The 13,799-nt window shown below is 47.3% G+C and overlaps 1 protein-coding gene across 1 annotated transcript; it reads right to left on the bottom strand.

The window, feature by feature from the left end:
* Positions 1–586: 586 nt before the first annotated feature.
* KCNE1 (potassium voltage-gated channel subfamily E regulatory subunit 1) lies at positions 587–6,163 on the bottom strand. Its single transcript, XM_068545763.1, has 3 exons — positions 6,090–6,163; positions 5,032–5,116; positions 587–1,080 (listed from the first exon to the last, which is right to left on the bottom strand). The coding sequence occupies exon 3, from the start codon at positions 1,027–1,029 to the stop codon at positions 640–642; it is 390 nt and encodes a 129-aa protein (XP_068401864.1). The 5' UTR covers positions 1,030–1,080; positions 5,032–5,116; positions 6,090–6,163; the 3' UTR covers positions 587–639.
* Between the last annotated feature and the right edge of the window lie 7,636 nt (positions 6,164–13,799).

Raw genomic sequence — 13,799 nt, forward strand, 5'->3', positions numbered from 1 at the left:
AGGAAGGTGTATTCGTTAGGATATTGATTCTGTTACTTTAACAAAAACGAAAATAACACTGGCCCAAGGAGATCGGAGTTAGTTTCCCTTTCCTCTAAAGTCTGAGCTGGTGATTGACCAGACCCTGCCCCATGCCATGGCCCAGGGACCCAGACTCTTATTGCTCTGCCATCTGTGAATACACTATCCTTTTCCAGAGTCAAAGCTGGCTCACCACCTCATCCATGTCCCAGCCACGGGGAAGGAGGAAAGGGGAGTGGAGGACACATCCTTTCCTTTTCAAGGCTCAATGGGAAATTGCACTCATCATTCCCACTTCTACTGGCCATAACTTCATACACAGGACCTTGCTAGCTGCAAGGGAGTCAGGGAAATACAGCTCTTATTCTCAGAGGCCATGATCTCAGGGATTTTTGCTGAAATTAACAAGGCAGGCACACATACTGGGGAACGGCTCACAGCCTATTATAGAAGGAAAGTGATTTTAGAAATATAGTGTTACTAACCCATCTTTCACCCCTTATGATAGAAAAAAAAAAAAAAACGAATTATTCTCATGCAATAAAGAATATAAGGAACATGTAATTGGAAAAATCAGATCATCAGGGAGGCTTTGTCCAATTCTGACCAGTCTCGGGGTCAGGATGACAGCTTCATCTCAGGAAGGTATGCATTGGGTCGTTCTACAGCCAGCTGGTTTTCAATGACATAACACGCCCTGCAGCTCTCCAGAATCCGGGCCTGGAAGTATGCCTTGTCCTGCTCCTGCCAGGTGTCAGACTCGATGTACACATTGTACGGGTCATGGGAGTGCTCCAGTTTCTTGGAGCGGATGTAACTTAGCATGATGCCCAGGGTGAAGAAACCAAAAAAGCCAAGCACCATGAGGATGTAGAGTGCCGCCAGCTTGCCGTCATCGTGGCCCAGGGACCTGCGGGCCAGGTTGGATGTGTTGTTGACTGGTTGAACTGTCCCCTGCCACAGCTTGGTCAGCAAGGGTGTCACAGCCGTGGCGTTAGACAGGATCATCCTGAGAGTTAAGGTTTCACTGCGGGAGAGTAAACTTCCCAGGAAAACTTTCTAAAAGAAAAGTGCAACCTGAAATCAAAAAATATGTATTGGCCCAAACACCCCCATCCCGCCACACACACCCCCCACACAGTTTTTAAAAATCTCAGTAAGAGGGGTGCCCTACCAGAGTATGACGGAGGAGTACTCCGTCATGGTGTGTGCCACCTGGGATCTGCATAATGCCCTCTCTTGACTGATCAAATGATAAATTGATTCACTTTTATTTCTATTCACCACTCCCAGTCCCTACCTCCATAGGTGATCACCAGAACGAGTTCCCTTAATACACACATTGTGTCGTACGTGTGCCTTTTAATTTATATGCTATGGGCCAAATTGTGCTCTCCACCAAGTCATATGTTCAAGCCCTAACCCCTAATGCAGTTGAACTTGGAGGTAGGGTCTTTCAGAGGTAATTAAGTTAGATGAGGTCATAAATGTAAGGTCCTAATCTGATAGGATGGTGGCCTTATAAGAAGAGGAAGACAGACCTTGGTCTGGGTTCCTGTCTGGCATTGGGACTTCTCAAAGCTTCTCAGGTGATCCTACTTTGCAGTCAAGATTGAGAACCACTGAGCTATGATGTGGGCCCTTAGGAAATTAACCAATCAGTCTTTTGTGCTGCAGAGTACCCGGAAGAATTATATAAGAAGAGAAATAATAACTTCATAGCATAATTTCCCAATCTTGTTTGCTTTTCAGATTTTCTTTTTCGGTCTTGCATGTCCCTGAGAAAATCTGAACAGGAGTTGCGGAAAGAAATTCTCAAGTCATTACCATGACCTCAGCTGTCCCTGTCCTAACTCACGTTGGCACCTCAAATTATGATAAGCCTGTCATAACTTTATGCTGGACCAGAAAAGCCAAGTTACTTAACTGCCTTTCAAATAACAACTCTGCATTTTTAAAGAAAAATCTTTTGCTGACTTTACACTTAATTTATTGTATCGCTTTTGCTAAATGCCTTCTGTGCCCCCAAGGCCTGCATGCTGGGTCACATGGTGTTTTTGCGTAATGAGTCACAAAATGAGTTTGGCAACGTCCTCTAATAATCAGCATGGTGTAAACGACACAGAACCCAATCCGCACAACAGCTGTGGGTTTATGTCCCATTCTCCAAGTTCACATTCATTATAATGCCAAAGCACTGCCTAGTGGCCACAGTTAAGACTGTTGGACTCAAATGGATTTGGAGACCAGCTGATCCAACAGTCTTTACTTCATAGAAAACTGGTTTCCACAGAGGTGAGCTGACTTGGCCAAGGTCACGTCTCCGATCAAAAATACATCTAAACTCTAATCTTTTAGCCATGGACTCACATTTTATTAGCATAGAAAAAGGAGTTCTCAGGACCTTGCAGAGAGAAGGCAGATCTGTATTTAAGCTCAAAGGAACCAAGGAGCCAGCTACTTGTATCAGGTAAAACTGAGTCTACCTAATTGGGAACTGGCTTCTGACCTACATATGCCGTCAGGAGACCCCTCTGCCCCACCGGCGAGAACCACAGCTTTTTGTAGCTCGCACAGGGAATAGGGGGCTGGAGGAGGAAGAAGCAGCAGGAACCAGGGAGGTCCAGCTCCGATCACAACCAGTTTGATGCTCAGCCTGTGCTAAACATCCTCAAACTGGCCTTAATGGGCCCAGAAAGAAGGAAGTGGGGTGGGGCTCTAGAAGTTTCTGCTTCTGCCTGGGTTTGAGCCTCTTCAGGAGGCATAGACACTGCCCCCAACAAAGGTTAGTGCAATTTTTTTCTGTCAAAGCTTGGTCCCAGAGCTGCTGGTCTAGTGAGAATCACTCAGGATTCGAAACTGTGGGCAGCCGAGCTGAGCTGCAAAAGGACAGCAAGTGGGCCTCCAGCACCCCGGGCTCCTGCAAACGCTCCAACTGCACCCAGGGGAGAGGGGGAAGTAGGTGATGTCACGCTGTTCCCGGCACACACCGCCCCTTCTGCCTTTCTCCCAGGAGTTCCAGATCCATCTCATATCAGCACCGATAACAGGCTTTTAGAACAGATTTCCTAGTACCGCACCTCTCATTCTTTCTTACGCATTTACTGAAAGGGCAATGCTTTCATGGCTGACTCCAAGCTCTCTACTGAGAGGGACAGATTCTGGGGGCAAGTCAGGGAAAGAGGAATGTCAGGGATCCGAGTTCCAGCCCTGGTTCAGTCCTAGCTACTCCTCGCGGCTTCCAGACGGTACCGTAGCTTGCTTATCTAGGAGGGATGGGGATGACATTCCTGCCATTCTTGTCAGCATGTTCTCGAAAGAGCATCCAGTTTGGAAATCATCATTTTTTGTTTCAGGAAGCAGAATTAGGGTAGAAACAATTATGGATAAGCTTAATTTGGGGGAATATGATCTTACTGAGTCAAGAAATCTGTGAGCCAATTTTCCTTGGAAATAACTGTCAACCGTCTTCATCTTTATCGAAACACGATGTCCAAATTCTGGAGATACATTTACCTCCTAGCAGCAAAGAAGCAAAGAGGGGCCCAGACTCTTCCAGGCAGTCAGCTGGCTTTGTCTTGGGCTTCTCACCTTCCTCTCTCCCGGGAGAGGAATCACTAAGGTGGCCAAGGTCTCAAAAAGTCAGGATGAAACCTATACAGAGGCACCGCATTTGACTGTCCTCAAAGATCTGAAAAGGGCTTTCTGCCACCTCCCTGCTGGATGTGCGGTGTGGCTCTTGAGTCTGGTCACAGGACTAAGAGTGTCCCAGACCTCTCTGTGGGTGACAGAGAGGAGCTCTGGGGTGTGAAGGGTGGAAATGTGAACCAGGGAGCTGATGAGAGGGACCCAGTCAAACTCAGTATGGGAAAAAGGATGAGCATTTTGGCATGGAGAACGGATGGCAGCAGGATTCCCAGACTCTGGGAAGGGAGCTGTAGTCACGTAGAAGGAAGAATCTCACCCTCAGCAAATTAAATGAATTTGGGGAGCCCCAGTTTCCTCATCTGAAAACTGGGGATGATGGGACGACTGGGGAGGCATGAAACAAGCCCACAACTTTCCTATCTCTTGCTTTTGCTGCTCTCTCTGCAAGAGAGTCATGACCACCATGTCTGCCTGCCAAAATTCTACTGGTCCTCCAAAAGCACACTCCTATGCCAACCTGTGAAGCCCCTTCCAGATGTCCCGTCCCCTGCTTTGAGCCCTCATAGTGCCCAGTCTGTACCATTCAGATTCTAAGTTGTGTTGTAATCATTTGTAGGCTTGTGTATGCATTTCCAGGAGCTCAGGAAGATCAGAGACTGTCTCGTTCACCTTGTCCTCACTCCAGCCCCCAGAATGAGTCCATATGGGTTTGCTGAATTAAATGGGCATGCAAAGTATTAAATTTAATACAACTACAATGTGAATGTGAGAGCAAATAATCAACAAAGTAGAGTACACTCTGGAAAGAGCTTGGTGTAACCAAATGAAAACCTCTTTCAATGTAGTCTCTTTTGATATAATAAAATTTAAATTATTTTTATGTATATTTATTTTATTAGCATTATTTATTTTGTATATTAAAATTTATATTTTTAATATAGTTATGTATAACTATATTAATAACTATATATATCTGCAACCCACCTTATTCCTAAAAAGGTTTAAAGCCAGCAGTAATTGTCAGTAATACAGCATAATTTTCACCCATCCTCCCCAATTCCCATAACTCTTATCTTGCTCTCCTTTTTATCCATAGTACTTGATCACCTGCACCTAGTATAGTTTTTCTTATTTATTCTGTTCATTGTCTATTGTTTGTCTTCCCTATCAAAATGTAAGCTTTTGAGGGCAGGGATCTTTGCCTGTGTTGTCCCCATGTATCCCGAAGACTAGAACAGTGTCTGGCATGTGGCAGGAGCACAGTAAATATTCACAGATGCAGGCATGCATGCACGGATGCGTGAGTGAGTAAATGTCCCACGCAACTACCGGAAAGCCCGAACCACACAGAAACTGTCTCACCAGCTCTGCCTTCAGAGACTTAAGATGACAGGCATGAATCCCTCTGATGTGTTCACAGTTTCAAAACAATCCACTTTGGAATAACCTGTCAAAAGCAAGACATACCTGAATATTCTGGAAACTGAGAATGCCTTCCTCAGACCCATCCTCAGTTCATCTCTGTTGAGCAACATGAAACAGAGCAGAGCGTGCAGAGGGGTTTCGCCCCCTGGTTAGGAACCCATAGATCAGAGTCAACAGTGCCTTCTGGCAATTCACTCATCACATGATTAAAGCAACGGTGTGATCACAGCAAAGTTCCCCACCATGGTGACCGTGAGTGACACCTGTGGTTATTGACAAGGCCCTTCCTCAGTGGAGCTGGAAGCTCCTTCTCAACCTAAAAGTGGACTCAAACAGTTCACATATAGCAGTCTGAACAATCGAGGGTCGGGGGCAGGGGCCGGGGATGGGGTGGGGTGGATTAACATGTGATATACTCAGCACATAACACGTGACTGCTACTGGGTCCACCTTCTTCTAAAAGTTCCACATTTTCCCCAGTTACTTCAATCAAGATCAGATACCAGTAACGTTCTGCGTGTCCCACGCCTTTTCCCTGGGGAGATGCCAAGGCCCAAGAAACTTTTCTGGTCCAAAAAAAAACCCACAAAAGATTCCCTTTGAGGCCGGGTGTGTTTGCAAATATTGCCCCATCTGGAGGTCTTTGAAACCAAGCGGGGGACTGGGATCATGGGCGGTTTTAGTTTTCTCTGGATGCTTTTAAGTATTTTCCCAATTTTCTCCAGGAACGACTGTAATTTAATAATAATGGGAAAATGTTGTCGTTGTTTGGTGGTGAGATGATTTTCTAGGCATACGTTCTAGACGTGTAGAAGGCAGAGGGAAAGGAAGCGTGAGGCCGAGCCACCTATTCTGTCTCCCACTAAGGGGGGTCGCGGCGCCTCCTGCCTGGGGGCGCCCGCTGTGGCCCGGGGGCTGAGACTGGGTGCCTGGAGCCCGCTCAGGGTCGCCGGCCTGGGGCATCGCTCGCCGGGAGGCAGGAGCCCTTGACTTACCAGGTCTGGGGCGCGGAGAGAGCCGGGAGCGCAGCGGGGTCCACGGCAGCCAAGCGCAGGACACCGACGGCCGCGCCCCGGGCGGCGCGCTCCGCGGGCAAGTGCGCGGCGGGGCGGGCGGGGCCTCCGGAGCCAGAGGGCGCCCCGCCCCGTCCCCGCGCGTCCCCGCCGAGCCCGCGGCCCCCGGCGCCCCCCGCCCAGGCCATCCCGGGGCCCCCCGGATCCTCCGCACCCTGCATCTCCAGCAAGCGCTCTGCACGCGGGGCAAGCGCAGAGCCGGCAGAGAGTCTGTGTAAGAACTGCCAGCCAGCCAGCCAGCCAGATATACCTTCCTGAGGAAGAAGCCGCAGTGGCCAAAAGAAGTCCGTCCCGGAGGCCCCCACTGTCGGCCAAGCACTCGCCAAACACTCCTTCACACACCTCCAAACAAGAACTTCAAATAAGCTCAAAACCCCAGCAGACTCCTTTTGGCTGCGTCTTGAACCCCAGCAGTGGCCATGCATCTATTCGGTAAGCATTTATTGAGCATCTACTGACAGGTGTCCCGTCCTGACCTGGGGGTGCAGCTGTGGACCAGACAGACAGGTGTCCCAGTGCGCAGGTGTCGGTGGCTGGAGCCACCCATGCGTTGGCACCCCAGCTCCGAAGTTCCTGGGGCAGTGGGAACAGCCTTTCAGGCCGCCAGGAGCAAACTGAGCCTTGGCCCCAGGAACCTCCAGGCAAATTTCACAGCAGCTGCCTTCCAGCTTGGGGGTGGGTAGGGGGGTGGCGAGCGTGAGACGGGCAATTCCCAAACGACAGTCCTGTGAAAGCGCTGGGGAATAAGGTCCAGGCTTGCGGTCTGCAGGCAGGGAACAGAGAAATTAGATTCCTGGCCTAGAGATAGAAGACATTTTCTCGGACCCCCCTAGTCTTCCTGGGCCAGTCACTTCCGCTTGGGCCTCCACCTGGCGGTTCTTTGGGGAGGAGGCCACTGAAGGCTCTGGGAAGGGGTCCATTGGATGTGGCACTTTAGGACGCAGCCCAGCTAGCACAGGCAGAGCTGGCACTCCCCTGCACCACGGGTGCTAGTCTAAACCCACACAACCACTCTGGAAAGTTCTAAAATGTCCATAGCCTTGATGTGTACTTATACTGTGTGAAATCTATTCTACGGAGGGGATCTGAACTGTAGAAAAGCTTTATGCATAGAAAAGTTCTTTGTAGTTTTACTTAAAATAACTAGAATCTAAACGTCTCAAAATAGAAAAGTGGTTATATTATGGTACGTATGATAGAATATTATTCTACATACTGGAATGTTTTATGTGGTCATTAAGATAATGTTTACAAATAGTTTGTAATGTTAAGTGAAAAATACAAAACCCTAAATTGTACATACAAGATGCTATGCATTATTTCAAAAGACCGTAAGAAAACACATCATGATGTTAATACTGTGTGCTAGTGATGGGCTTACATGGTATTTATTTTCTTATTTATACATTCTATGTTTTCCTTTCCTTTTTTTTTTTGCAATAACTATATTCTTTAATATTTAGGAAAAAATACATAAACTTTATCTGAAAATTCTCTGGACTCTACCCCCTCAAGGTCATGCTGGATGTATTTAGTATCGTTTTGCTCACCTTTCCACAAAAGGACTCCACCAGGAAGGAAAAAATGGATCATTGAAGCAAAAACGTTTGTCCTGTAGAATTTATGTGCTACCCTTTCAGTAATAACCCAACATGCATGGACAGCGTGCTCCAGACCAACTGCAGAGACCCCCCTGTCAGGGGACGGGGCGGTCGATGTCTGCCCACCTGTCTCCTAGTTACTGTGCAGACTGTATGTTTGGAAGTGTCTTCAAAAAGGTAAAGTAGGGACTTCCCTGGTGGCGCAGTGGTTAAGAATCTGCCTGCCAAGGCAGGGGACACCGGTTCGAGCCCTGGTCCGGGAAGATGCCACAAGCCGTGGAGCACCTAAACCCATGCACCACAACTACTGAGCCTGCGCTCTAGAGCCCGCGAGCCACAACTACTGAGCCCGTGTGCCACAACTACTGAAGCCCACGCACCTAGAGCCCATGCTCTGCAACAAGAGAAGCCCCTGCTTACCGCAACGAGAGAAAGCCCACGCGCAGCAACGAAGACCCAACGCAGCCAAAAAAAAAAAAAGTAAAGTATTCTGTGAGTGGTGATTTTTTTTGCAGCATGCGGGATCTTAGTTCCCCCACTGGGGATCAAACCCGTGCCCCCTGCAGTGGAAGCAAGCACAGAGTCCTAATGAGTGGTGATATTCTTATTTCTCTCCCTGGTTCTCTCCATCCCACGTGTGATGAATTATTTTATTGCAGTGATACCTTTGTTGTCATTCCCTATTCGTAATGATAAAACACAATTACGGATAAGAGACTGTATTCTGTTGGCTTTGGAGAACTTGAAATGGCTTCTTTTCTCTTCCTCTTCCTTCTCCTTTTACTCTTTCATTCTCGCCTCTTCCCGTCGTACAGGTGTGATTGGTCTTAAACAAACATAACAACAGAGCGACAAAGTCCTTGGGTCATTTCCCTTTTTTCTCTGGCTCCTCCACCTTCTCCATTCCTCTTGGTCCCCTCACTGGGAACTGTCCCTTGGGAGAGGGGATGGCAAATGTGGGCTCTGCTCCTCTTGGTGGGTTTAACATCATCTTCCATGAGCTCCCACCTCATTGCAGGTGACATCCAAAGCCAGAGCTCCAGCAGCTTCTCGTTCTTTCTTAGGAAGACCTCAAATCTCAACTCGCAGCTTGGAATTCCTGCTCATGTTCCTAACCCTTTCCACACGCTGCCAGAGAAATAAAGGCCCCGTCACCAGAGAGAACTGTCTTCATTGTAACCCACCCAGGATGCACATATGGAGCCCAGGATCATGCTGATAGCTCTTTGCCGTTTTCTCTGGCTGCTGTTCCATTGGCATCCAGATGCCCCTGTGTTAGCCTGGGGAACATTCCTTTCCCTTAGGACCCCTTCCGTCTTTGTTTTTGACCCTTACTGCACAGCTTCTAGTATCCTCGAGGGCAGCTCTCACCTGTCAGTGAGAAACACCTGGAAAGCCAGCAACTTTTCTTGAGCAGCCACAGAGCATAACCTGGGTGCCGTAGTACGCGAAAATTGCAATACTTCCTCCTCACGAGAAAGACAAGGAGGAGGAAGGTCACTGAAGTCCCCATCCTGCCCCCGGTGACGGGTGAGGAGGTACACAATGATGGAAGAGAGCCCGGCCCTGCTGCCTGGGGCGTGGCCCCCCCAGTGCCGCCCCAGCTCCATCACCATCCCACGCAGATGGCTGGACGTGTTTGCGTCTTCTCTACTGGCCACTCAATGCTCGCGTCTTTTCTGTCCCCCTTCCTTAGCCCACATCTCGCGCCTGATTCACCTGGTCACAGGAGGCCAGCTTCAGTTTCCTCCCAGGACTCCTCTTTAGGTGGGAGCCCTGCACACAAGGTACATCCTTCCCAAACGCGGCATCTCCTGGCACTCTCCTAAAACCCTCTCGAGGGCCGATCCTGTTCCAGAAAGAAACCACTCCCAGCCTGCTTGGGGCCCTACAGGCCAATCCAGCTCCCCAACCTCACTTCCAGGTGCTCTGCTCCTCTGAGCTCCCGGGCCAGCGAACGAGGCACCTCCATCCTCTGTGCACTACCCATCTCTTCCCCCTGCTCCAGGCCCTTGTTCATGGGGTCGGCCCTCTGCTTCCAGCTTAACAAACCAGAGGTTGATGATCGTCCTCCAGCTGGAGCTCAGGACTTTTTCAAATCCCAGATCTTCAGCAAAGGTCTAAGACTAGCGAATGCTGGTCTTAGACTAGCTGCACCGCACGGCATGTGGGATCTTAGCTCCCTGACCAGAGATCAAACCCGTGCCCCCTGCAGTGGAAGTGCGGAGGCTTAACCACTGGACTGCCAGAGAAGTCCCTGTTTGCTTTAATTTTGAATTGGTTTTTTAGATTTAAAAAATTGAGAGCTCTTATACTAAATACCTAGACTTTGGCTTCTCTCACAAAACCCAGTGGATTTAGAAACTTATGCCCATATTTGGCATGAGAAAAAGCGGCAGGAGCTGAGGGCACCAGCCCCTTTCCAGAAAAATGCAAACTCCACACTCTCCCTGACAAGGACACTCAGCAGGCCCCGCTTATGGAATGTCCTGCCCGGTTCTGTAGGTATTGAGTTTGTCACTTTTATTCTAGGCCCTTCCCTTCCAGGAAAAAGTTCCTGCAATGCCCTTTCTCTGGCTGTTCCTTCACTTTGCACACCTGGGCACTCACTTCCTCATTGACTTGTTTTGGCCTTGCTCACATGTCGTGTTGCATGTGCATTTTGGCTGTTTCAGGTGTGTAAGTTCTGTTTGTCCTTTTAGAGCAATGGTTCTGGATTTTTCAGGATTCCTTTGGGAATCTGAGAAAAGCTATGGCTCTCCCCAACCGTTACCCCAAATGCACACGTGTGCAACATTTTACCTACAATTCCGCAGACTTATGGACCCCTGATGTGCTAGATGATTCTTGGCTGCTGTGTTAGGAGCTGCTGATTTAGGGTAAGGACTGTCTTTCCCATAAAACAAATTCAACTCTATGGCATCAATTCTATGGGGCTCTACAGTGCACGGTGCCACTGAGTGTTGCCTGGTGGGTGGACGGCAAGATTGCCCATTAAAATAGTCACTTAAGCTGCCTCTGCCCAGGTCTCGGGGGCACTTGCTCTAATTTTTGTCACCCTCGAGTCATTCAAAGAAGACGACGTAGCTGGCTACAGACCCACGGATTCAGGAATCCCAGCTGCCCTTGGATTTGACAAATAACCACAGCCTTCACCTTGTTATGAAAAGAGCACAAATCCAATTAAGAAAGATTTTCCAAAAGAAATAACAGTGTTGATTTCTGCCCCCGCCCCCCGCCTCTCTCCACCCCTTTATGTCCTGGAATAATGCTGTGCTGATAGGAACATGGATAAATTAATTACTGCCTGGAATGTTATTTATGGCTAAGAAAGAACACTAAATCTACACATACAGTGTTTAACATTTGAATACAAGCATAGTCCTTATGTTTTAAAAAAACCCTCAATCCGTCCAGTTTACACTGACATATGTCTAATCCTTTTAAATGCTGTGGATTTAAAAATCACGGAGGTAACAATATGCTGGCTGTTCTACTCAGCCAAAGAACAAGGAGACGCAGGAGTGAGATTAGCATCTATTCAGTTCTTTGCATGTCTGAGATTATTTCAGTGTACCTCCAATTCCTGATAACACAGAAGCACTCTTGTGGCCAAAGTGCCTGAAATGGAAATGCATTGGCAAGCCTGAATTTAAAACCAGTGCAGGCAGCCTTTCTGGGAATGTGTGTGAAGGTCACTTTTTTTTAGAAACGGACTGTCCACAGTCATTGTCATGGTTTCTGTGTTATTTCAACCAGGACCTCAGCCTGGAAGTCTGGATTCATGTGGGTTTCTGCAGGTCCTCCACGGGGATTGAAGGAAAAAGTGAAGAAATCAGGGGTGGTGTCTGGCATGACTCAAAAGGGGATGAGAGGAAAAATATTCGAAGGAAATCTTTAGAAAAGCAAATTCCAAAATATTGGGTTGGCCAAAAAGTTCGTTTTTAAGGGCAAAATTTGTAAACAGTGAAAAGATTTTGATAACAGTCTTTTGTTTGTTAAGTTTTAAAATTGTCGTTTATTTTATTTAAAAATTTTTTATTGAAGTAAAGTTGATTTATAATATCGTGTTAGTTTCAGGTGTACAGCACACTGATTCAGTTATATTTATATATTCTTTTTCAGATTCTTTTCCCTTATAGGTTATTACAAAATACTGAGTATAGCCCCCTGTGCTGTACGGTAGGTCCTTGTTGGTTGATAACAATCTTGATTTTCAAACTGAATCCTTATTCTAAGTAGTGTCCTAGTTTAAACTCGGATCCCTTTCCTTACAATTTTTCCCAATAAATAAATCTTTTCCGTGGATGACTAGTCAGTTCAATTCAGTATTTATTGAGTTCCTCTATGGGTAGGTTGTAGAGCACCCAATCAAATATATGTTCAAATTCACTGATCTTGCAGATTAGAGCTAAAATATCCTTTCTCTTGCTAACCTCCCCCATGTCCCCACAAACACACACAAAGACTTTCTGGCAGAAGTGATCTTCTCTCTCTGCTGGGGACCGCTGTGCAGGTTCCAACAGCACCAGGGTGTCACCTATGACTACGCCCTCCACCCCCAACAGTGATCTCAGGACTTCTTTTCATTTCTGAAGCCCCTACCAAAGGCCAGTCTGTATCGACTTTTACCAGGAATCTCACAAGAGTTTCTGGGCTGATCTCCTGGCCCAGTCCAACCCTCTTCATCCATCCTTGCATGGTCCACTTCACCACTCTTCATTTTCTGCCTCACATGTCAGTAATCAATGACCATGTCGGCTGTCCTCCAGCAGTAAGCTCCACCAAGGGACAGGCTCTACCAAGGGACTTGCCTTTCAGTCATCTACTACGACCAGCAAGGAGCTTGGCGTGTGGAAAGAGATTCCTAGATATTTCTTGAGTGGAAAACTAGTTGCTCATCTATGTGTGATTTGGGGGACGCCCCTTTCCAGACCAGTCATTGACCAGACCATACCACCTGGTGGTGTCTGAGCATGACAGAGCCTCAATGAACATTTGCTGAATTGAACTGAATTGAATTGAATTTTGGAGCATGGAAATTTGTACTAGAAAGGTAAATGGGAGGAATAAGTGGGAATGACACTATCTAAATTAAAATCCAGTGCCGTGACAGCAGATCAGACATTTTCTCCTCTGATACTATTCTTGAAATTACAAAATGCTCAAGGTATCAAAAGCATTGAAAAATTGGTCAAGGGAATTGTCTTTAATGAATGTCATGATTGTTCAGTGTTCTATTTCTCTTGGTGGCAAGAATGAGTAAAAAGTAAAATTGGGATGGGCTCTGGGGGAACAGGCTCTGCAGGTAACCAGCTATTCCCTAAACCTGAACTAAAGCACTTGAACTCTCTGTTCTTGTTTTGCTCATTTGTCACTCGGGGTGATAGGAATACCTGCTCTATCTGACTCATTGCATTGGCATCATGAAGTAAAATAGTTTCTTTAAATCCCTGTGAGACAAGGCAGTAAATTGAAAATAAGAAAGATAGGGAAGAGTGTTTTGAACAAGGCAGCTCAATGAGTTCTTGCTTTGATTCATCCTTTAGCCTGAACACAAAGCCATGACAGATAAGGTATAAAAATAGAAAGCTAAAAAGAGATATCTGGCTCAACAGAGGCAGAAGAAAACTCCTGGAAGCCTCTGACCCAGGGGGCTCTTTGTCTAAAATCAGCAGGAGTTTGGCTCCTATGGGATAAACCCAAGACACAAACACCCAAGATGGCAGACAGGAACTAAGTACCTTGCTTAAGTCAAGAACTGGGGTGGGAGCCCCATGGCTTTCCATTGCCTGGAGACCAATATTTTAGAAGAATGAGAGTCTAGAAATGTGGGGCTGGAGACCCAAACCCCAGCCAAAAACAGAGCCTAGTCACATGCTGGCCTCATGACGGCATGGATGTCCCCACAATCACTATGGGACGGAAACCCCAAACTGCCTTTATAAAATCTGGTCCAGGATGAAGTCACAGAGTCCAGGTGAAAGCTATCACAAAATGATCATCAGGGAAAAGCTCATTGGGTGGGGTG

This window comes from Eschrichtius robustus, chromosome 6, assembly GCF_028021215.1.
Source record: "Eschrichtius robustus isolate mEscRob2 chromosome 6, mEscRob2.pri, whole genome shotgun sequence".
Taxonomy (NCBI): Eukaryota; Metazoa; Chordata; class Mammalia; order Artiodactyla; family Eschrichtiidae; genus Eschrichtius; species Eschrichtius robustus.

Bases quoted from the DNA above. Each gene is read 5' to 3' on its own strand.
- KCNE1 (XM_068545763.1), bottom strand. From the start codon at position 1,029: ATGATCCTGTCTAACGCCACGGCTGTGACACCCTTGCTGACCAAGCTG.